Source organism: Lynx canadensis, chromosome D3 (genome assembly GCF_007474595.2).
Source record: "Lynx canadensis isolate LIC74 chromosome D3, mLynCan4.pri.v2, whole genome shotgun sequence".
Taxonomy (NCBI): Eukaryota; Metazoa; Chordata; class Mammalia; order Carnivora; family Felidae; genus Lynx; species Lynx canadensis.
This window is the reverse complement of record NC_044314.2, coordinates 65,169,437-65,194,035: the sequence shown is the minus strand read 5'-3', so window position 1 is coordinate 65,194,035 and position 24,599 is coordinate 65,169,437. Positions and strand designations below refer to the sequence as shown.

The following is a 24,599-nucleotide window of genomic DNA, read 5'->3' as shown; positions in this document are numbered from 1 at the left end:
GCAGGTGGCTGTTTTACAGCTCATGGGTGAACGGGTGGAGTGTCTTGCTTTCGCATTTTAGGGTGTTAGAGAATGTTTTCAGGTGAAAAAAGGGCACAAGAGAAATGTGGATGAGGGACGCCATGGGAAAGTGAAGGGTCACGGGGACACCCATCCTTGTGCGCAGGGTGGACACCGTCAGGGGGAGCTATGAGGGAGGTGTGCCGGGGAAACGGCGCCACTGAGATCTGACCCCACACCATCATCTCCGTGTGTTCGTATCGCTTTTCTTGACTGAATGAGTCTGGGAACAAAAGTCACTCACTCATCTGTTCACGTCCAACTTGTAGAAATACCATCTTGGGGCGCCTGGGTGGCTCAGTCGGTTAAGCGTCCGACTTCAGTCAGGTCACGATCTCGCGGTCCGTGAGTTCGAGCCCCGCGTCGGGCTCTGGGCTGATGGCTCAGAGCCTGGAGCCTGCTGCCGATTCTGTGTCTCCCTCTCTCTCTGCCCCTCCCCCGTTCATGCTCTGTCTCTCTCTGTCTCAAAAATAAATAAAAAACATTAAAAAAATTAAAAAAAAAAAAAAAAAGAAATACTATCTTACTTCCATCGAATTTGACAAAAGCAACAATCCTGCCCAGGGACAGGAGGACATTAACACTCACGCCTGGCCAAGCACCCCAGAGACACTCATGTGGGGCCGGAAGGTGCACGGTTCGGTTCCCAGCTGCACACACAACCCTCGGAGCTTCCTGGAGTCACAGGAAATTGGACTCACATCCTGGGGTTGCCAGCTTTTTGTATTAAGGCCACCCCTGACGCCCTGAGTAGAAGGCAAAATTCTCCCAGCATAGGGGCCCCTGCGTGGCTCAGTTAAGTGACCCACTCTTGATTTTGGCTCAGGTCATGATCTCGTGGTTCGTGGGTTCGAGCCCCACGTGGGGCTCTGTGCTGACAGCGTTGAGCCTGTTTGGGATTCTACTAAGTAAAAACTTAAAAAAAATTCTCCCAGCTTAGATACAGTTCAGGGCCCATGCTGGCTGAGGCCAACTCTGGGCCTGGTTCCCAGAGCTCTCGGAGGCCTGCCCTCTCCCATCATGGCCACTTAGGGGTTTATGGCTGCCTTGGTCTGTTGCTGCTGTAAACAAACCCACCGTCCCCCTGGGAAGGACAATGGTGCCCTCAGTGGTCTCTGCCAACCCCAGCTGTTTGGGAGACCTGTGCAGACGACCGCGCTGGAGGCTGAGCCCTGGGGCCACGAGACTCGGGAGCAAAAACTGCTTTATTCAGATCTGCGGTCAATTACAAACTTGGTTTGTTTTTTGGTCACAGGCCCCAGAATGCCATTATTCTGAGTTCACATCAAAATACAAAGCTCAACATTTAGTTTGGAAACTTAAAAACACCCAAAACACCCAAAACAAAGGTTTGGTTTAAAATCGTCGTTGAGATGTTCTCTCTGGTGCGTCCCCTGTAAGATGAATGCATGTGCTTGAGACCCTGTGGGGATGACTTTCGACAGAGAACATGAAATTGCTGTGTAGTATGAACATTCAAATGTCATCAAAAAGTTAGTGTCTTTGCACTCGATTTTACTGAAGGTACAAACAATGCCTTTGACCATCTTTGGCTGCAGCACCAGACGATGCCCAACTCCCATGGCCCAGCCACATCCCCTCTGCCCACGGGACAAGCGAGCCTGTCCCGGATGAGGCAGTGACGCTGGGCTGCCACCAAGCAACGTGCTTAATGGCTTGGGGGCCAGGAGGGAGCCAGAGGTGAAGCACTGTCCCACTGAGCATCTGTGCTCCTGGAGGATCTTTTCTTCTAGAAAGTGGAGCTGTAGGGCCCAGCCCCAGAATTGCTGGCAATGCGTGAAGAATGACCCTCACCTTGCCAAATGCGATGGCAAAATCTAGGCTTAAAGTTAGGAATCAGAGAACCATCCTCTAACTTTCTCAGGAACCTCTAGGGTTTTGGAATCTTCTCTGGAACCAGACACTGAGGGACCGTCCTGCTGTCGGCAGGGAGAGGAGAGGCACGCCACCTTGCCAACCTTAAGGATGGCGAGGCCCCTCCTGGGCAGCACTGCCTCCCGGGCCTCACGCAGCTAGACCCTGGGGCGTCAGGTTGGAGAAAGGCCTGGAGGCCCATTTCACTGCAGGGCCTGTGGCTGAGGGAAGCAGGGAGGACCGAGTGGCTGGGTCCGGCACCGTCCTGTGACACTAACAGGCCCTTTGATGTCACTCCCTTCCTTGGCAAGCCTGGACCACACCCTTCCGGTTTCATCTCCTCTTACGCGTGGCATGGCTCCGTGGCTGCAGGAAAGTGGCCCCCTAGCTCGGAGGTGGCCTCTCAGACTCGAGGGAGAGGCTGTGTGGGCCTCTTGCTGGCGGCCCTGCATCGGCACCCGGCCTGAGGTCAGAGATGGTGCAGCTTGCTGCGCTCGGTGAGCAGCGTCATGGCCACAGCGTAGAGGAGGTAGCCCAGCACGAGGAGCAGGGCGCAAGGGAGGGGCCCAATACAGAACAGGGAGGCCACGAAGAAGGCCAGAAGCAGCGAGAGCAGCGTCCGGTAGCTGCCCAGGAAGCGCAGGCTGAGCCTAGGGCCCCGGGGACGGCGGGCCGCACACCCTCGTGCCACCGGGCTCAGCAGGTGCCTGTCTGCCAGCCCGGGCTCCGTGAGGTGGTACCGACAAAAGCTGCCGAGGAAGTCGGCACGGGAACACAGGGCTGCCATCGGGCCTGCAAACTGGGCAGAGACAGAGGCACGGGGAGTGGGCGCGGGCAGGGCCGCACGCTGCCCCGGCCTCTCCCCGAGGGTGGCAGGACCAGAGGCGGGGGCGGCCCTCCCGCGTGCACTCACCCTGCGGTTGATGGCGGAGGACAGCCGGAAGAGCACGCGGACCAGGCTGGCGATCTCATAGCTCCGGATGGGCTGCAGCTCTGAGTCACCCTGGTACTCGATGTCAAACCTTCGCAGCCCATTGATGATCTAGAAGCAGCAAAGGAGGCGAGCCCCGGGTGAAACCTGGGCCGTGCGAGCAGCCCTGCGAACACACCTCTGCGACGCCTCACAGGTGCGGTCTCCGCTGCCGGGCCTGCCGGGACAACAGGGCTCGGAGGCTCGGCCAGCGGGAGCCACGGCCACGCCGCCAGGAGAGCGGAGCCCTCCGGGGTGTGGCCCTTACCTGGTACCGGCCCAGGGGCGTGAGGATGAGCCCGTCCTCCCCCACGACGCAGTCTGGGAGCTGCTTCTTCCCATTCTCATCTTGAGTTGTCCCCAAGGCAAGCGTGAGCTGGGTGAGCTGAGCCTCGCTGAGCTGTGAGGGAGGAAGCCCCGTGAGGAGGCAGTGCCGCTTCCTGCTACCTGCCTTCACTCTCGGGGTGAAGGGAGGAGACTGGCCCCCCTGGGCCTCTAACGGCGACAGCAAGGGGGCCCAGACGTGACATCGTGGGCACGGGCTGTATCTCCCACGGGCTGGGCAGGGGATGAGGGCCGCGGGACCGAACGCCAGGAAGGGGACAGCTCCCCCGGCTCGTACTCGGAACATCTGGCACAGGTACTCCAGGGCCTTCTCCAGGTACTCGTCTGTCTTGCGGACACTGTCCTGCCCCATCTCGTCCAGGTCGTTGGCTGCGTAGGAGCCGTTCGTGTCTGTGGAGCAGAAGCCCAGCCACGACAGAAAGGGGCGGCCGGCCGTGCTCTCCCCGCACTGGTCAGAGATGGACTTGGCAGTCTGCTTCGCCTGCGTGATGAGCTGAGCCAGGCGCAAGACCTGCGGGGCATGGGGGCAGGTCAGCCAGCTCGGGTGGTGCCACCGCACGCCACCCAGCCACCAAACAGGCTGGCAGGCGGACCTGGGGGCCCCCAGCAGGCCAGGAGGAGGCCAGGGTCTTTCAAGACTAAGACGTGCATATTCTACGTGTGTGTGTGTGTGTGTGTGTGTGTGTGTGTGTGTGTGTATTTCCTTTGGAGAGACACGGAGGCAGACTGTGAGCAGGGGAGGGGCAGAGAGAGAGGGAGACACAGAATCCAAAGCAGGCTCCAGGCTCCAGTTGTCAGCACAGAGCCCGACGTGGGGCTCAAACTCAGGAGCCCTGAGATCATGACCTGAACCAAAGTCAGACACTTAACTCACTGAGCCACCAGGCGCCCCCAAGACGCCCATATTCTAAATGTGAAAACTTTCTAGCAAGTGCTGCCTTTATCATCAGAAAAAACGTAGACCGCACTGAAAAAAGAAAAAAAGCCAAGGTACAGCAGCGTCCACCAACACCCAACCTTCCTCCTTCCGTACAACACGTGTGCTCTCCCTGGCCCTGCTGTTGCCACGGCTTCGGGACGGCCGTGTGGCCTGGGGGAGCCCCAACTCACCAGCGTCCGCACCTCGGGCCCAAACATTGGCGTGTACTTGCAGTCCTGGCCCTCCAGGCTGTAAACGTGGCTCTTCACCTTGAAGGAGGCGTCTGTGACGGCTGGGGGCCACGAGGACAGGAAGCTGCCGGTGAAAGTGGGAGCTGTGAAGAGTCGGTGCTGGCGGTGTGGGATGACGAGTTCTGGCTCCAGGAACAGCTGTTCCCCTGGAAAGCAGAACCCGACTCTGGCTTCAGCTTCCATGGCACCAAACAGCCAGTAGCCGCTGGCTGGCTTCCTGGGTGCCGCTGAGGCTTCCGAGGGATAGGGACCGAGTGGCACAGGGGCCCGACTCCTAATGTTCCTGAGCCCCCACCAGTCTCAACAGGAAGGCCGACATGCACAAAAGAAAACCAGAGAAGCCAACACCCGATAAAGCCATCTAAGACACGACACGGGCCAAGACTGCTTTCTGATGCCACCAAGAGTCACCAGGGAGACACAGCTCTGAGCTCTGCTTCCCCCGCCCAGCACCCCCGCAGCTCCCGCCCGGCACGCGTGCCACAGGGAAGGCAGGATGCCGCTAGGCTCCGACGTCCACCCCGCCACCGTGCACCAGGAGTCCCCGTGGCACCTCTGCCAGCCCACCGCGAGCCCGTGAGGCACATGCAGGGTCCGTGGGGCCCCCTCTAAGTGCTGCTTCCCTCTGGCTGAGGGCTTACCTTTCTGGATCATTTCAGCCAGGTTGGGCTGGGCAAAGACTTTGGCCACTCGGAATACCATGAGCGCGTTCTTGGGGCTGACCAGGTCGGTGCGGAGCGCGCGGCTCAGGAAGCCCACAAAAAGCTTGGTGTACATCAGCAGATTCTCCTGCACAAAGGGTGCCCTGGGGACCAGGCAGTGCATCAGGGCCCAGAACTCCCACTGGAGGCAGGACTACACCAGTCTATGCCCCCGCTTCACTAGCGCTCTCTTCCTTGGGTTCCAGGTTCTCCCCTGCCACGACCTCATCGTGGCTGAGGGACCAGGGGTGGGGGCAAGGGAGGAGGCACAAGGGAGGCAGGGAAGACCTAGGCCTCCTATAGACGGCGCAATCCTCTGTAGGATGCGGCCCTTCCCGAGAGGGCCAAAGCCTCCGCAGCAGAGGCTGGCCCGGGCACCAGAAGGAGCACAAGGAAGGCAGTCGTGGAGAGGAGGCGCTGGCGGAGGCTGGGGGGTTGGCCGTGAGGGCGGGAGGGGAGGCGGTGGTGGCTGCTATGCAGAACGCTAGTGAAGACGGGTCGAGGGGTGCTTGGGGGCGAGTGCAAACATACATCTGAGGGGAGACAGTCAACGGCAAGGGGACAGCACAGAGGAGTCACCAGCTGTTTCTGTGGGAGATCAAGCCCAGGGCCCAGACAACAAAGCACAGTCAAGGAGGGAGGGGCCTGTGCCCCACCTGGAAGCAGGTCCCCCTAGGGAGGACAACGGGCCGGGGCTCACCATCTCTCCGACACACACCGGGCCAGGCAGTCGCTGCTCTGAGCCTGCTTCTCAGGTGCATACCTCCAGGGCTGTAGGTAGCTCAGCCACATCTCCAGGACCTGGTGGGACACGTGTGCCCTGAGGGCCTGGAGGCTGGCATTCTGCTGGGCTGTGGGGCTGGGGCTTTGGTCCAGATCCTTGGGTGGCCTGGAGCTCGGCTCCCGGCAGGCAGCTCAGGTGAGGAGGGGGTGATCCTAACCGTGGGGCTTCGTTTCTCCTGGAGGTGTTACCACGTTCTCTTCCCACCCGCCACTCCGAGAGGGAGCAGGAGGGAACTCCGCATCCCCTATGATGTTTCTTTTCTCATCTTTAATTAAAATGATTTTTTTAATCTGCAGATAGCTGACACACAACGTTACATTAGTTTTAACCCTTAGGATATGTAACCCTCGTGCCAGCCCTTCGGAAGCGAGCGTGGAACGTGTGGAACACAGGAGTGCTTTCCCCAGCTGAGGGAGCGGAGCCTGTGAGGCTCAGTGGGGCTGGGAACCCACCCAGCGTGGACCCACTGGGTTCCAGGTCAGGGCAGACAGCTTTTCTGTACCTGGGGGTTGGCTCTGAAAACTCAAATGAGCAGAACAATGTGACCCACCAATGTGACCCTCTGCGGCAATAGCTGATTCCTTCCTGCATCCGCCCCACGGGACCTCCCTCATCAGGCACAGAGGGCAAAGACAAAGAAAGCAAGATGGGGCTGACACTCACGGCTCTGAAGGACGCATCCAGGGGCCAGTGGCCAAAGCAGTGCTGCAGGAAAAGGTAGAGTTTCTGCTGGACAAACCTCGGGACGGCGGCCCTGCAGGGGAGGGGAGGCGAGGAGAGGGTCCCCTCATAGGTGAGCCAAGTGGCTCCCGGTTCCAAGGGCCAGCTCTGCCGGGGTGAACACTGGGCACCCCTGAAGGCAAGGCCTCCTATTTTGGGCCCCATTTTTCACAAAGAAACCAAAGTTCAGAGAGATTAGGGAATGTCCCAAGGACACACAGCACACAAGCGGTTGACCTAGTATGGCTCCTGTGACCACCTCTGCTTGGGTCACCACACACAAGTCACCTGCTCTGCTGGCCCCAGTTGGCCTAGGAGTCAGGCCACCGTCCTGGCCCTTTTGACAGAAGGACTGGGGGAGCAGAGGGGAAGAGGAGGGGGAGGGTGCAGCACAGAGCTCAGTCTCCCATGACAAACGAGCCACTTTGCAGTGAAGGCACTCCCAGCCCATCGGCTTTCCTGGGCATTCTGAGTGCGGTCAATGTAGATCTTCCACTCTGCCCACACTGGGGAGGAGGGGACAAGACAGGGCAACAAGATGGGGCCTCTTTCTGGCCAGCCTGGCTCTTTCTACTGAAGACGGCAGGCCTGGAAGGAAAGGCCGTGGCAGCCAGGCAGCCCCCACCCGCCTGTGGAGCCAGAGGAGGCGTCGGGAAACAGACCCAGGAGGGGTCAAGGTGATTTCCCACCTGCCCCACCCTGCAGACGCCTCACAGGCCGACCCCATGCCCTAAGGATAGGTTACTGTGGGCAACAAGTATGTGCAGTAGGAGGCAGTGGCAGCCAGGGACACGGGAGGCCTGTGCATGCCCTGTACCCACCGTTTGAACTCCTCCAGGGGACTGGTGGCGTGAGAGTGGGTGGAGGGAGAGACCTGCTCAGGCTTCAGGCTGTTGGAAAAGGCGTGCAGATGCTTTAGCAGCAGGCGCACCACCAACACGTGCTCCTCCGTGGGTGTGAACGACTCCTGAGGTTGAGGGGGAGCTGTGTCAGGACCCAGACTGGTCCCAGGGTGGGGCCCCCAGGCCTGGCCATGTACGTCCCGCCCAGGACCGCTTCTCCCCGACAGGATGTGTGGGCCACCCACAGGGCCCTCCCTGGGCCTGGCACGCAGCAGACAGACCTCGCATGCCAGCTCTGAGACCCGCTAAGAGCACGCAAGGCAGGGCGGGACGGCTTTGCTAAAGCAGACCTGAATGCTTCCCTGTGTGCTTCCAACCGCTTCTTGCACCCTCTGCGGTTGACTCGGGTCATTGCTGCCCGGCCAAGTCTTCAGGGGTCCCCCCCCCCAACTCCTGGCCAGCCAGAGGAGGAGCAGGGGGCAAGGCAGGCCAGTATCCCACCCTGGATCCGGACTCAGGGTCTCCTGCCTGCCTCCCAGGTATATGAAGACAGCTCGCTGGGGCCCATGGCTTCCTTTTTCAGGGACAAACACTCCCAAATTCCTTCTCCTGCTGTAACCCTCACCCTTCCATCCACTTCCTGTCCTGGACACAGCCAGCTGGGGCTTGGCGCAGGGTGGCCCTTCCTCTACTGCTAACAGCCCTGCCGTCAGCACAAGACAAGAGTGCTTTCTATCTTCTCAGGTGAAATTCTCATTCACAAGGTTCAGGTCGGATCTTTAAGACCCAGCCCCGAGAGGAAAGCCTGTCCGCTGGCTCTTCTGTGACGGAATACAGGATGGAGTCTCCAGAGTGGCAGAGGACGGCACCGGCAGGATACGCTGCCTCCGGCTCCCAGCTCTGGGGTGCCCGGACGCGCTCCTCTCCCCACACTCACCCCCCAGGCCTCTGGGACCCCCACAACCTCGAGACAGCTTTTGGCAGCCTAGTCCAAATCCTGAGCAACGTTGAGGCTGGCACAAGCCGTGCCTCCTGGCACAGCCCGGGCACCCAGTCACAGCCCCACCACTGCCCGCGGCACTGCCTTCTCCGCTCTCCTTGCCATGGATCTGTCTCCACAGGCCTAGGCAACACACCACACGACTCGATATGACTGCGGGGGAAGCTACGGGGCTTCAGGAGGAGATTTTCTTCTGCTTATCTGTAAGCTTAAGCGATGAACTTGCATCATTTGAACAACAAAAAAAACGTAAGATATTTTCACAGTAACGGAGGATCAGAGGGCACTGTTGCCAGGCTGTGACTCCCCCCAGGAGCCTCCCCCTTTCTCATTCCTGGCCCCTCGCCGACCCACCCACCATCTCCCTAGCGGAGGACAGAGCATTTGCACTGAACCGGGAAGCTCCTGGGGCTATCTATCTTCCCTCTGGACAGAAGCCAAACCTTTCTCCCCCCCCCCCCCCCCCCCCCCCCCCCCCCTTCGAGAGCCAAATCCCCACAGGAATCCAGCCACCGCTGCTGTAAGTGGGCCTCCTCCACCCGCATGGCCGTTAGGGACACTTTCCCAAAGCCAGTGGCATTTCTCACTGGGCCCAGCCCTTCTCAGCTCAGCAACCCTTCCCATGGTGGGTGGGGGGAGGGCTCTCACCCCTCCTGCTGTGCACTTTTCTCCAGGGATGCTGCTCTCGGCCAAGTGAGCCCTTCCCCAACACATGCTGGAGTGGTACCACTTCTGTGCTAAACCCGCCCCTGCTGGCCCTTCTGGATCATTCTCTTCCCTCTTCCCTGTGGCTGCTGCTTCTGAGTGGGAACCCTGTGCGCACTCACCACCCCATCCCAGCAAACGTGATTTCTTATCTTGTGCTCAAATATCAGGTTAAACGTGGTGTGCTCCCACTGAGGGGGAACTGGACAGACCCCTGGCCTCGAGCATGGGATCTAGATGCATGCTTTCTGCCCAAACTTCCTGACATTCATCTCGTGAATCCATGAACTACCAGACTCCATCTGCCCTGAAACAGCCTGTAGTCCTGCACTCCATCTACCGACCTCAAGACTTCAAATCCGTCCGCACTGGTCATCTCTGCCTAAAGCAGACCAGTCTCCGTGAGGCCCTCTCTTGCTCTCGCCTACCTCTGTGGGAGCACAAAAGTCCACAAGAGGCCAGGCCCCAGCATGCTCAAGGACCAACAGCCTCTCCAGGCTAGGGGACGAAGCCCTTGTCCTCCCTGCCCCTTGGCCTCACACAGGCTTGGGATTGACAGACCATGCCACCATGAGCCTTGGGGCTTCCCTGGGCTCAGTCAGTTCCTAGGTACCAGGCCCGCAAAGCCAGGTGAGTCAGGCCACTGCGAAGGCCACACTGTTTCCGCTCCCTCAACCCAGGGCCAAGCACAGAAGTCACCAACTCCCAAGAGCCTACCACATTCCAACTGGCTTGGGGCTTGGCCAGGCAGATCTGGTGGCCCCACACCCCAAACCCGGGCTAGTCTACCAAGCTGAGGGCTGAGCCAGGCTAAAGACGGATGCCTGCCACCATCGCCAACACACACTGGCCTCACTCTGCTTGGAATTGGCCTGAATCACCCCAGTTGGCCCCCGGCCGGACCCTCGCTTTACCACTGCACTGCCATGCGCTCCATGGCTCACACCACAGGGCAGGGGTGAAACAAAACAATATGAGAGCGGCCAGTACTTGGTAGGCGTGGAGGGCCTGGAGGCTGGGTTGGGCAGGGCTGTGGAGGGCGCTGGAGACACTGAGTCGGTAGTGCAGAACCTCCAGCTGAGAGACAACAAAACAGAGAAGCCAAGAACAGGCAGGGAGGGCAGAGGACAGGGCAGGGGACAGGAGGGGAGAGACCGGGGAGGGGACAGCAGGGAGAGAAAGACAAAAGTGAGCCCAGAAGTAAGGAGAGAAAACAAAAAACAAAAACAAAAACAAAAACAAAAGCACGTCAGTGACAATCCAAACAATCACAGCCCAGCAGCCTCAGACCAATGGGACACCACCCTCTCAGCCGCCCAGACGGAGCCCTTCCTGGTGGGCAGACTAGAGCCAGGCCCAAGGGGTGCTCTTCCACCTGCCAGGCAGAGGGACAGACAGACCCTCAAGGTCACTTGGGCAGCCTCCTTCATGTCTCTGGGGCCTGAAGTTCTCTCCAGCTCCCTGAGGTCAGCCTGACTCACTTTCCTTCCAGAGGGTCCTGCCCTCCCCCAACCCTGAATGCTCTGTGTGCAGCGTGTGCACACTGGAGCCCACCAGGATCCCAGGAGTCTTGCTGGGACACACTGATGGCCACCAAGGCCCTGAAGGCCCCGAGGCTCAGAAGAGAAATTTTTGAGGAGCTAGTTCCAGATGGAGACCTCTTTGCTCAAGAAAGAAAAATTTGTAACTTATTGGACTTCCCTGTGTTGTCCCAAGAAGAAATTTACCAAACTGATATATGATGAGATCAGTTCCTAGGTGTCAAAGATCCAATCAGCGACCCCTCCTGAATGGGGCTGATTCCCAGGGTGGCACAGAGGCAAGCAAGGTTTAGCTCACCAGGCCTGACACCTTCCACACCCCACATTCCCGAAATCGTTAAAGGTAACGTGAACACTCATGGGTTCGAATCCTGGGAGACCCACCTCTCGTACCTCACCAGGACTCCCCAACTCCAGACACACAGAGCCCTCCATCAGTCCCGACGGGCCCCCAGAATCTGGTCATGGCCACACACACCCAGAGGCAGCTGGAACCCTGAGGCTGGGACAGCCTGGGCCATGGGGGATGACAGCAGAGCTGGCTTAAGCTGTCCACCCCTACCCCACCTCTGCCCTGCCCCGCTGCAGCGACAAGGCCTGCTAAAGCAGTCCCCTTTAGCCAAGCACAACCCAGAGCCGGCCCTGGCACACATCCTGCCCTGGGAGGGCCATGCCTCCCACCGCGTACCATGCTTCACACGGGAGAGGTCAGAATGCATGTGCCAGACCTCGAGGAGACAGGCACAGCCACAGACGCGCAGAGCAGGGGCAGGAAGCAGCACAGCAAGGAGGTGTCTGCCCTTCATGGCCTTCCTCGGGGCCAGACCCGGGCTCAGCGACAGCTCTCAGCGAGGAATCAGGGAGCACATGGTTCCCCTGTTGGGGGTCTGCCCAGCCTGCAGGAACACAGTGCAGGCCCCACAGTGTCCTGCAGGAATATGCGGTCTTTACCGACCATCTGACTCTCCTGAAGCCCTCCCTGCCCAGTAAGCTGAGGCAGAGCAGAGGCCCGGGCTGTAAGGAGCGAGCATACGCTCCGGACCCAGGCTACGCATGGACGCACCATGGGACCTCTCAGAGCTGCGTTTCCTGCATCTTTCACATCAGGAAAACTGACCCCAAGGCTAGGATTTCCAAACGGCACAGCACAGGCCTGGGTAAATGGTAAGGAGCCTCAGGTGAAGCAGACCTCCATGGCTGTCCTTCTCCCCTTCCCACACACCAGGTTTTCTTAGGTTTTGCTTTCAGCCTCAATAGGAGGCAAAGACAAATAGGAAACAAAACAAAACAACACAAAACAAAACACAACTAAACACCTCAATGGGTACCTGGTGGGGGCTTCCCAGTCGCCCCCTGACTACCAGTCATTCTGAGCAGCTCTCCCCCGCCCTGCGGTCTGGCCAAGAGGAAGCAAACGTGAGGAAGAAGGGGAAGGCTCCCCTGCTCCGGCAGGGACGGCCCACCCTCCTCCCTCGTATAGGGCTCGGGATCCTCACAGGAGACAACCTAGAGGACCTCTGTGACTGGCAGATCTGCTAAAAATGACAGTGAATGTGCTCCCCCTGGCTCAGAAGACAGAACGAGCAGATGGGAAGGCAATGCAGCAAAGCAGCCCCGGCCTCTGCAAAAGCCACATGCACAGGGGCTGAGTGAGCCCCCAGGGCCCTAGGGGGAAGCCTGGCCCCTGACCCCCGTGCACCAGCCAGGAACATGCAGCCAGCCCACTGTGGAAGCAGCAATGGCAGGGCAAGCACTTAGTAACGCGAGAGGCCCAAGACAGAGTTCTGGCTTTCCCTCCGTTCCCTGTGATGTCAAGGACAGAGATTTGGGTCACTCTGCACTTTAAGAGAGCAGTGGTTGGGGGCTGCTCCCCAAATGGGTACTCAGAAGGGCAGCAGAGAAGCAGAACTGGTTGCCAACACTTTGCAGAACCACCACCACTTGCTGGAATCACAGAGGGAAGGTCACAGGCCACCCTCGTGAATTTTAGCCTATAGAGTGTTAATTCGTAAGGAATCTCTCAAGAATTCTGTCTGGCGTTGACAAAAGCAAAGTCTGAGGAGCAAACACAGAAGTGCACAGAAGCCACAGATCACACAGTTGGTTACAGGCCCCGGTTCACACGTTTCAGGCGGTTTCATGGAGCGTGAACCTAGGTGCCCACCCTGCCTAATAAGAGGCGAACAGAGCTGTTGTACTCTGACGAGTCCAGTAGGCTGCCGGCCCTGGGAACGTTCCAGGGACACAGCTGCCTTCACGCCTCTGCAAATGAGCATGCTGCCCTGTGAGGGAAGAGAAGGGAAAAAGAGGAGGAGACAGGCCAGGCTGCATGCAGGGAGGCATCAGATCCCACCCACTGCAGAAAGGGCTGCCTGCCAATGCTCTGGAGGAGGTGGAAGGCAGTACGGGCACCAAGGTGAGCGAAGTCGGCCGGGTGCCACCTCAGCAGGAAAGCAGGAGACGCTGTGATAGCAGAGGGAACAGGCCCGGATGTGACTCCCAGAGGCATCCGCAGCTCTCCTGGCCCCAGAGCACGAGCACCACAACCTCAGCCATTCCGGCTGCCAGGGAGGGGGCTCTGGAAATAGCATGGGGAGGACCCCAGAGAGGACAGGCCTCCAGCCCGCAGGGTGCAAGCCCACCCCAGAATGAAACCCACCTGCCGTCCGGCATCAGAGTAAGGGGTGATGGTGAGTTTCTGCTTCCCACCATCCAGCCCTTGACAACGAGCTGAGATCAAGGACAAGAAGCAGCAGGTGGACCAGGCACACCAGGGCCAGAGCAGAGGGGATGACAAAGTGTGGCAACCTACCTTGGCGTGAGGGGACTGCATTTTTTGGTACATCTCCAAGGAATAATGATGAAGCCACATTTCAACAAAAACCTGCAAGAGAGCACTGGATGGTCAAATGGTTTCCATCTAAGGTATCACAGCCATTCCAGGGGCAGTTCTTTTCGACCAATGGTGTTGGGAAAACTGGGTATCTACATGCAAAAGAATAAAGCTGGACCTTTACTTCACACCATGAATAATAAATAACTCAGAATGGATGAAAGGCATACATGTAAGAGCTAAGACTTAAAACTCTTAGCAAAAACTGTGGGCAGAAAGCTTCAGGACACTGGACTGGGCTATGATTTCTAGCTCTAAAAGCACAGGCAACAAAAGAAACCAGACAAATTGGACTTGATGAAAATTCAAAAATATTTTGCACGTCAGAAGACATTATCCACAGACAAAGGTCACCCACAGGATGGGGGAAAGTATTTACAAATCGTGTATGTGATAAAGAACGGATACCCAGAATAGAAAGACAACTCCTAAAACTCAACCACAAAAAATAAAGCCACTCAATTAAAAAATGGGCAAAGGACTTGAACAGACATTTCGCCAAAGACGTACCAATGGCCGATAAGGACATGAATAGATACTCAAATCATCAACCATGAGGGAGGTGCAAATCAAAACCACAGGGAGACACCACCTCACATCCATGAGGATGGCTATACTAAAAGATAGAAAATGATGGGCATTGGTAAGGTCGTGCACCGCTGACAGGAATATAAAATGGTACAGCCACTGTGGAGAATGGTATGGCGGCTCCTTAAAGTATTAAATAGAACTATCATATGACCCAGCAATTCCCCTTCAGGGTATATACCCCAAAGAACCGAAATCAGAGTCTCTAAGAGATATCTGTACATCCATGTAGAAACAGCTATTCACAATAGCTAAAATGTGCTAACAACCCAAGTGGCCATCCATAGATGAACAGAAACACAAAAAGGGGAATATCCACGTGACAGAACATTATTGAACTCTGGGGCACCTGTGTGGCTCAGTTGGTTAAGCATTGGACTCTTGATTTCGGCTCAGGTCATGATCTCACGAATCATGAGATCAAGCCCTGTGTCAGGCTCTGCGCTGAGAATGGGGCCTGCTTAAGATTCTCTCTTGCGCCCCCTCTGCCCCTTTCCCCTGCTCGTGTGCATGCGCTCTCTCCCTAAAATAAAACAAACAAACAAAACCAAGCAACAACAACAAAAGCGCTACCGGGGCAGGGGTTTAATATCCAAATGATGGTGATCACAGGAAACATCTCCAGCAACGTGGGAACAGGTTGAAAATGTCGAAGGTGGGGAAAGCTTTTACACGGATCCAATGGAAACTGAGCAGCGCTCATATTACCACGAGAAAGACAAAAGTCGTTGGAAAGGGGACGCTGGGATGAAAAATACTACCAATGACATACAGGTTAGACACATGGGCACGTTTCTTCTAGTCTGATTCCCACACGCCACAGCAGGAGAACACCAACAATTCAGAACCACTTTCAGGCTGAGGACAGTCTTTAGGCCTCTGCCCCTGGGGGTGGAAGGTGGCCAGGCAGTTTATTTTGAAACAGAAGATGAGAAGAGCCTCCTCGCGCTCACCTGAAGCAGAGTTTCGGACCTCCAGATCTCATGGGAGGCAGGGTCTGCATTCACAGATGTCTGATGAGAGATGTGTCGCTTTAGGAGGCTGGTGTGGTGGAGGCCATAAGAAGCGAAGGGCATGGTTGGTGTTCTGAGGGAGACACAGGAAAAGGCCTTCGTTAGGGGATCCTGCTGGCACAACCAGGGGCAATCTCAACATCAACATCACTGGCAACAGTAACCATTACCACTTGTTGAATCATAGAACGACCCCCAAATCCATACAAATCCATATCGATACACACCATCAACAGACAGGAAGAAAAGTCTTTCCTACCACAGAATGCCCACTGATAACTATAGGATGAAACCAGACAGCTATCATCTGGCAACCAACCAATTAATAACTGATCTGGCTGACGATCGTCAAGGGACACGAACACCACTGATAATTACAGAGTCTCAGTAGATCTTCCCAACAAATCCCTTTTGTTAATTAATTTAGGCACAAAGGACCCATTTAATTTTATGGTAGGAAAACCTGGCCAACACCCCCTTGGCCCAGCGATCAAGACAATGTTGCAAGCACACAGACTCCACGGGCTGCTGGGTCTAATCACTAGGAAATACCAGAGAACTTAAGATAAGGGCATTCTGCACACCTCCAGGCTGCACGCTTCAAAGGTGTTGAGGTCAGGAAACAGGGAAAGACTGAGAGAGTGTTCCAGACTGGAGGGGGACCAGAGCCAACCACACACAGAGAGTGACCCTCCCCCAGATCCCAGCCAGGTGGCAAACATTAGTGGGGTAGACAGTGCAGCCCGAATGGGGTTTGAGGATTAGATGGCAGCCGGGTAGCAATATTAATTCCCTGACTTGGATAGAAGTGCAGGAGGCTGTGTAGGAGAATGCACTGGCTCTTAGGAAATACACTCCAAGACATTAAGAGGGAACAGGCAGTGCATTTATAACTTACTCAAATGGCCCAGGGAAAACACATACAGATAAAGAATGAAATGATTCAGAAACGTAGGTGAAGGACTTATGAAAGTTTTTTGTTATTGCGGCAAGTTTTCCAGAAGTCTGAAATTCTATGTTAAAACAAGCCAACAAAATCGGGCCCAGAGAACAGCTGGGCAGCTGAAACCTGCCTCTGAGAGGGTGTGAACCCGGCCAGCCCTGGTCCTTCTTGGCCGCAGCATTACTCATGCCGGGGCAGCCTCTCCCCACCTCCGTGCCCCCACCTCCTCTTTTCAATCCCCCCTCCTTGGGCACATCTGTGCACACATGTGAGGTCTGGGTCACAGCACGGCACACGTCAGCAGATGTGGGGTGGGCCTGAACCTGCCTCCCAGGGAAGAAGGTACACCAGCAAGACTGAGGAGGGTGAGGAGCACAGCTGGCAGCTCCCAGGTCAGGAGCGTCTCCTGGGGAGAGGCGGCCAATGAGCCACTGGCTAAATGCACCCCGCCAAGGCCTCAGTTCACCCTCGAGTTGAGGCTGGCTGTACACTCCCGTCCTGCACGGTCTAGCCACAGCCCAGCCTTGGACTGGCACGAAAGGCTTTTTGCCCCAGGGCCTCTGGCTCAGGCCAAGACCTGGTCCTGCAGCCTACACACATTCTTCCTGTTCTTATTCCTCCACATGTCAGCCCTGCTGTGGCCTGCCCACAGCCCCTTTCTCTCCAGCACCACCTGCCTAGTGCCATCAATCAGCCCTGGCAACACACCGCTTCAGTGTGGGGCTTGGATGCACATGTGGGGAGGGCTGCTGTGGGCAGAACCCAGCCCACTCCCAGACCAAAGCCAGCCCTCGTCCTTGTGGCCACAGGACCTAATCACTGAAAACCCACACAGATGTCCTCCTTTACCCTCCTCTCCAGTCTGTGCTAGGGCAGCTGGGGTTGAGATCTCAGGCATAAGAAAAGTTGGGACACCATGAACAAAGAGTGGCACTACTGTCCCTATGAGCAATGCCCGCTGACCAGACCCCCCCCCCCCCATGGAAGAACCAGGCCTTAAAGGCTAGCCACAGGGCTGGGCCACCCCAGGCCAAGGGCCAGGGCAACCAGAGAGCCTTACCTGGGAGCGGGTGAGGGGTTGGGCCCCCCAGGACTGGAGGAGAGTGCGGGGAGCACACTGCCTTCTGTGGGCAGGAACCATGACAGGTATCTGTCCACGAGGATGAAATAGGCACAGTCTGAAGTTCGTATGTGGAGAGTCCCAGGGAGTGGCTGGAAAAGCAAATCTGCATTGGTGTGTAGCTCTGGGTGCCACCCTGGCTGCTAACCCCAGCAACTGCAGGGCTCAAATCACTGCACATGAGCCCTGGGCCATGGGCCATATCCCAAGGGCCCGAACACAAGCACCTTGGGCAGTGCCAGGAGCAAAGTTCCCACCACAGGGGGCGAGACCCCACAGTCCTTTTCGGCACATGGGAAGATGACGTACAGCAAACTTCCTGGGCACCTGTGCCCTGCGCCCATGCCCAGTAAGCACTTCCTGTGGGAAGCCTTCCCGACTACCACTCGAGGCACCCAGGTCACCCCACATGACCTGTCAAATCCGCCCACCAGCCTGTCATCCTCACTAAGTGAGAATGGCCTGAGGGGCGAAGGCTGGAGGAGGATGCAAAGGAGGAGCTGGAGAAATGAGGTGGAGACGGAAGAGAAAGAAAGTCCTAGGCCACAGCCCCCACCCTTCATGGGGGCTTTGGTAAAGAGCTGCTTAGGGGCATCCCTTTTGTACCTTTTGAGTGATGAGGCTCAACGCAAAGAAGAACATGTAGTACTCGAACGGATCTGACGGCAGTGTCAGGGGGCAAACAGGCAGGGGTTGTTGGACCACCCTCAGCATTACGTCTTGGCCACCCATGGCCTCCCCACCCCTGGGGGACTGACAAAGGATACTGAGGGCCAGGTTCAGGCCGAGGCCCCCCGTCGGGGGGAACTGGACCTTGTTGTGGTACAGGGGGCTGTCGGGGAGCACGCGCTCCTGGATGGATGCCTTCACGGGGCCCTGCGGAGAGAGCGTGTTGGGCTTGTGGACAGGCTCTGGCAGGGCGCCCCATGCAGTGCAGCCTTTGGGAGGGGTGCGGTGGAGGCCACAGGCACTCAGACCCTGCCTGGGGGAGTGGTGCCGTCCTCTGGGTAGCACCAGAGCAAGAGGGCCTCCACTCAGAATTGTTCACGCCATCCTCAGGAACACCCGCAAACAGCAAGGGCAGCAGCTGTTTGAGTTTCTGAGCCTTGTCAAGCACTTGATGTTCCCCGTCTTCTTTGCTCCTCAACCCCCCTGAACAAGTCATCCCTTAATTCTGCCCCCTGGACCGGAGACTCAGAAAAACAGCAACTGGTCACATGGCCCTGCCTGCCACTCAGCCAGGTACAAACCAGGAGTGTGGCGCCTTCCCCATGGGCAGAGTTTGGAATGATCTTTAAAAAAACTAGCCACTGAAGTTCTATGTGCCACGCCCCCCGGGCCCTGAGCAGACACCATGGTGCCGTGCCCACTGCCGCAGCCCCTCAAGCCCTGCCCGCCTCCCCCACGGCCGCAGCCGCTGTGCAGGGTGCTCTGCCCGAGCACGGCTCTCACCCCACGGCTTACTTACAGGCAGGTAGGAAACCGGAAAGTCAAACTTATAGTCTTCGGCCTGGAGCTTATAAACCAACTTCATCATTGGGCCACTGGAGATGAAATTAAAACAACAAAAACAGGGCAACGAACTGCAAACCATCTTGCTTTGACGGTTTCTGAGTTTTGAGAAATTCAGTGCCTCAAGAATGGGATCACCATGAGGAAACATCCGGCCCCTCTCGGGTGACAAACCTACCTACCCGGGGTCTAGAAACTCCATTGCAATGCTGTACTCCACAGGGCTCACTCGCCCCTGTAAGCAGCGGAGGTTCCAGCCAACGAGGACACCGTCCAGGCTGCCGAAAATGCTCTCTACCAGCCACGGGAAGATGGCGTGCAGCTCCTGAAATGGGTGTGCAGGGGAGGCTGCGGGCAGGCTTGCTGAGGACCGGTGCCCACTGCCGGGCTCCATGCCACGTGAGCCTCCCACCCAGTCCAGCCCCGTGCCACAAACTGCCCACCTTGTTCATGGAGTGTGTACACATGAACTGGAAATTTCTGGAGTCACTGACCACCCCTGATGACATTCCTGTGATCATCGGTGAGAATCCTTGTCCAGGCCAGCTGCCTGGGCTTACACTACTATTTGATAATTCTGGGTGTGATTTAAATGTATCTTTTCAGTATTTTCATCAGGGTTTCTCAATCTTTTTGAGCTGGATGCTTCCTTGTTGGGGCGGGGATTGTCCTGTGCATTTGGGAATACTTACTAGCACACTTGGTCCCTACCCACTTGATGCCAGTAGCACCCTCCCCTGTGTGACAACCAAAAATGTCTCCAGACGGTGCTAAGTATCCCATGCAGGACAGAAGCACCTGTGGCTGAGAACCCCTGGCCTACATGCTGACATGTTTAAATGTGTCCATACACGCGACAGTTACAATACTGGGTCAAGCCTCTGTCCAGGGCAATGCTCAGAGGTAGGAATCAGGGGCTTATATAAGAACATTTTTCAGGGGCGCCTGGTGGCTCAGTCGGTTAGGCATCTGGCTCTTGATTTCCACAAGATCTCATGATTTTCATGATCTCACAGTTCACAGGATCAAGCCCCGCACAGGGCTCTGCCTGGACAGCACAGAGTCTGCTTGGGATATTCTTTCTCTCTCTCTCTCTCTCTCTCTCTCTCTCTCTCTCTCTCAAAATAAATAAATAAACTTAAAAAAAATGTTTTTCAACGAGTATGAGACATGCCCCAAGGAGATGCTAGCACAGCTGTACCTTTGCTGGAAAATCCTCAATGACTTTAACCAAGTCTTGGCACCGCTGTGCAAAAGGCTTATTTACAGAGTCAGCTTTCAGGCTAGCCTAGAAGATAGAACAAACCAAAAAGATCATGAGCATATTCACTTGGTGGCTTTTGCGGTTATCCTGGCTCGAATCAAAACAGAAATCCAAATGACAGGTAGGAGTCAGACATACCACCGGCCTGGTTCCCCGGCACCTCGTGCCTGTGTCAGTGGCCTAAAGGACACGACTAGGAGACGCCTTGGCTCTCTACATCGCCAACTCTCAGGCTTCTTCCCTGCACCCTCTGTCAGGCATCCCCACTTATAGCAGAGAACTGCACATTTGCACGACCGAGGTGACTTCCACACAATCCATAAGCAGGGGGTCAGCTCCAGGGTCAGTCCCACAACCAGAAGAGGATGCTTACTTATGCGTAGGACACCCCCCAGAGACCACAGGGTACTCACTGAGTGTATACACGTGAACTGGAAATTTCCCATGTGACGACCCCCTGTGATGACCCCACTGTGATCATCAGTGAGGATGCCCAGCAAAATGAGAGTGACAGAAGGCCTCTTAACCAAGCTACCCTTTATTCAGTAGGTAACAAACCAACGAAACTCACTATCTTAAGAAACGAGGCACGCAGGTGAGAAATGATAGATAGCTTTAACCAAATGTTGACACTAATCACGAAGGTGATGGACAGGCTAGGAAATTCAGGACAAGAATGAAGGAAATCTACCCAAGGTCATGGGGTATGGATTAAGATCAGGAGAAAATATCGGAATGTGAACCAAGGGGGCTTTGCCCAAGGATACCTAAGGCCTTAGCCACCTCTAAATGAAGGTGGTGTCTCAGTCAGAGGTGGAAACCTGGGCTGTTGCAGCCACGGAGGGTGGGTAGGTTAGCAGCATGCCTGGTCTCTACCCACTCGATGCCAGAGGCACTGCATCTGTTGGCTCTAGAGGGTGCGCCGTGGAAGGATGTCCTTCTGAATAAATGTTTACGAGAAGTATCTTCTGGGACCTGAAATTAGGAATCCTCACCACTGATATGTGCCTCACACCTAACTTCTTGGTGTCATGTTTAATACTTAGAGTACAGTCCTGGTTGCCCCCAGCACAGCAGGGTCCCTGCCCCTCCATTGTCCAGGGATGACAGTACGATTATTAGAATATCCCATAAATGTGTAAAGGTTTACAAGACATGAAAATTCTGATGTATATCCTTTCCCGTGCTCCTCCCCAGACCTCAGGAAGCAGTAAAAATGGCATGTGAATCAACTTATCTTGTAGGTAAGAAGCTCCTCTTGTAGATAAGAAAAACAGGGCTCAGAGGTTGAGTAAACCCAAGGTCCTACACCATTAGGGGGCAGAGCCAAGTCTAAGGATTCTAATCCCAAGTCCAACGTTCTTTTCCTCACATGCCCCTCAGAAAACCACCAGTGCAAAGTTCAAGTCAGTGGACAGGACTCTCAAGTCCCTCAGCTGTAGAACCATCATCTCACTGACCCTCACGCGGGCAACTGACACTTACCAGGAGGAAGCTGGGCTGCTGCAGGTGAGGGAACGCCATAGCAGCCTCCTGGGGAACGTTGAAAACGGCCACCTTAGGAAACCACTGTGAAAAAACCAAGGCGAAATCTCAACATCTGCCACACGACACTATACTACAGCACAGCCTGTGCTGCCAAGTTTCACGTTTTACAAAAACGCTGTTCTGATGCAGTACGTGGTGGCCAGCTTCAGAGCCGAGTTCGCAGTGGCGAATCTGTAAAGCTTGTACAGCACTTGCTGTGTGGCACGCCTGGTTCTAAGGACCCTCCACGTATTTCCTCATTTAATACTCAGTGGGAGGCAGAATTTTAAAGATAGCCCTCCACGATTCAACCAAATGCTCATGCAGGTCCTGTGAAGGAATTCTGCAGATACAATTGAAGTCTCAAGTGGGCGGACCCTAAGATATGGAGCAGTTCCCATTGCCAGCCAGTAAGGAAATGGGGACCTTAGTTCTGCAGCCCGAAGGAAGTGGATTCTGCCAGCAACTCGAAGAAGCTTGGAAAGATTTTTCCTGAGAGCCTCTAGGTAACAGCGAAGCCAACCAACACCTTGATTTCAGTCTTGTGATATCCTAAGCAGAGAATCCAGCCAAGCCCTCCTGGACTTGACTATAGAACTGTGAGATAATAAATGGACGCAGTCTTAAGCTGCTAAGTTTGTTAAGCAAGAACAGACTATACTTCCTCACAACAATCTGCTGGGCCGATACAGATAAAGAACTAGCAGCAGAGAGGAGGTAACTCACTTGCCCTCACTCAGCAGAGCCAAGACTCCAATATACTCATCTCCTAACACATCTCCCACAGAGACAGGTGGGTGAATCTCCCGAATGTCACCCGTGCTCTATGAGAATGAATGGAGGGGATGAGCAAGCTGGAGGAAGCTTTCGAACAAGCCATCAGAAAATCAGGAGCAACTCTTTAGATTCCCTTCTCTCTGACCACCCAGGTCAGAAACGGAAAATATCCAGACTTGAACAGGAAGGGAGCCTGCCGAGTCCCACTGATGATGGCTTTCCTGGCACAGCTGTGCCCACAGCAAGAGTAAAGGTGCTGAGGTGGCAAATGAAAGTGTATGTGGATGGAGAAAGACTAGATGCAAGGAGGCTGTGAGGCAGTGGAGTTGAGGGGAGATGTGCATCTCTGCTTCTTGGCAATATAAGCATCTTCCAGGTTTTCTTCAATTCTTGATATTAGCTGTCAAATTCAGGTGTTTTTTAAATGGTTATTTATTTATTTAGAGAGAGCACATGAGCAGAGGAGGGGCAGAGAGAGAGAGAGAGAGAATCCCAAGCAAGCTCTGCACTTGAACCCATGAACAGCAAGACCGTGACCAGAGCCAAAACCACGAGTGATCAATCCATCAAGCCCAACCGAGCCATCCAGGCACCCGCTATCAAATTCAGTTTCAAGGAAAATGTAAACACTTTGCTCCTGAACCAAGTGGCCAGGAGAACACTGATTAAGATGACCAAAGCAGAAGGATCAAAGCAGCATAAATAAAATCTTGGCCTGTTTGCAAAGGGCAGAGCTTTAGAGATGATGAGGTGGAAGCACCTCCTTCTTAGACGAAGCCTGCATAGGCAGCAGCTTAAGAACTGAGGCCCAGAGGCACCAAAACAAGGAGTATTTCCAAGAGAGGGCAGTGTCTCGTCTGCCCTGTTCTCTAACGCTGCCACAGCCTGGCTCGTCCATCACACCGTTCTCCGCTGTGTACCAAGTGTTCCCTGCATCCGCCACTTTACACCCACTTTCTTCAATGGCTGCTTCGGATCCTGTTGGGGTTTCTTCTCAGAGAGGCATCGCCAGTCATTCCAAGCAAATCACACTACTGCCAAGGCCTCCCTTTGGTTGCGCTCTGAGAAGCAGAGTATGCTCACAAGTATGCTGTTAAGTGAGCATGGGAGCTCCATATTACAGAAGACGAAACTGAGGCTCACAAAGGTCGGTCCACACAGGGAGGAAGAGTCAGGCGAGAATCCACACCCGGCTCTTCCTCCCACACAGCCTGTGGAGCCCAAGGCTCAACTTTAACTTGAATCTCTCCTTCCGCCAACCCGTCAACGAACGTTAACCAAGCACCCACCAGGACCGGGTGTGCGCGGCGCGCGAGAAGGTGGCACGAGTGCGCAGCCCAGGAAGACGGCATGAGCGCACAGCCGAGCCCTTGGCTTCCCAGCCTGCCCGCCCGGCCGGGGGCAGAGCTACCGGCGCCGGGCCTGAGGCCTGCGGCTCGCGTAGAAACGGAAATGACTTAGGCGGAGGTCCGGAAGGGGGGGGGGCCGGAACGCGGGGGCCGTCCCGCACGCGGCCCCAACCACTCACCTGTGGGACCCATAAAGTCGCCCGCCTAAGGGACGGAGACCGCCATTCGGCTACCCCGCGCCGAAATGTCGTCATCAAGCTGCGCTTGGCGTCACGCCTCCCCTGGCCTGGCGGGAAACGCACCGCTACCTCCGCGAGCAGTTACCCCAAAGGGCGCGTGCGCAAAGTGAAGGCCGGCGGGGTTTATGGGTTACACCTCCGGATGCGCGTGTGCAGCGGGGGCAGCTGTGTCCCTTAGCCCAGAGTTCCGTGTGCCCTGGAAGGAGCGCGCGTGCGCCTGCTAAAGAGAAGCCGTTTATTGAGGTCCTGGAAGCGCGCCCTCTAATGGGGAACTGGAGCGGAAAAATCATACACTGTGCATTGATTGACTGACCTTCTTACGATAGACGTTTATTGAGCGCCTTCAATATGCCAGGCACTGCCCTGGGTGCTGCTGCCCAAGCGAGAACGACCAATGCGGCCCGACCCTGATGGCCCAGAAACGGGTTTCTGAGGTCCGCCACGGCATCCCCTACGCCTAACACGTCTCCCAGTTGTGGGATCATTGAGTGCGACCCTCAAAAAAGAATTCTTGAGATGATCCGTGCAACTTAGTAAGTTCATTTAGGTAGCACGATACAGGACTTGTGGGCCGAAAGAGCTGCATTTTTGCTGTATGAAGCTAGTGGTTATATGCTTAGTGTTCAAGGGGGAGAGGACGTGCAGGGAGTATAGATCATAA

At 55.9% G+C, this 24,599-nt stretch overlaps 1 protein-coding gene across 13 annotated transcripts; it reads right to left on the bottom strand.

The window, feature by feature from the left end:
* Positions 1–1,247: 1,247 nt before the first annotated feature.
* On the bottom strand, positions 1,248–24,051 carry LOC115528122 (sphingomyelin phosphodiesterase 4). Of its 13 annotated transcripts, none has more exons than XM_030335962.2 (20): positions 23,879–24,049; positions 21,532–21,615; positions 19,984–20,070; positions 18,965–19,107; positions 18,739–18,814; positions 18,038–18,146; positions 17,877–17,929; positions 17,211–17,362; positions 15,148–15,280; positions 13,526–13,597; positions 10,163–10,249; positions 7,447–7,592; positions 6,569–6,659; positions 5,822–5,922; positions 5,062–5,225; positions 4,361–4,566; positions 3,528–3,761; positions 3,174–3,305; positions 2,849–2,977; positions 1,248–2,734 (listed from the first exon to the last, which is right to left on the bottom strand). In XM_030335962.2, exons 1-20 carry the CDS (start codon positions 23,951–23,953, stop codon positions 2,405–2,407), a joined length of 2,604 nt encoding a protein of 867 aa, XP_030191822.1. In that variant the 5' UTR covers positions 23,954–24,049; the 3' UTR covers positions 1,248–2,404. The 13 variants fall into 13 exon arrangements, 12 of the variants coding, with proteins under 12 accessions (XP_030191822.1, XP_030191823.1, XP_030191827.1 ...); XM_030335963.1 differs by lacking the exon at positions 23,879–24,049 and adding an exon at positions 23,640–23,750; XM_030335967.1 differs by lacking the exon at positions 23,879–24,049 and adding an exon at positions 23,305–23,620.
* Between the last annotated feature and the right edge of the window lie 548 nt (positions 24,052–24,599).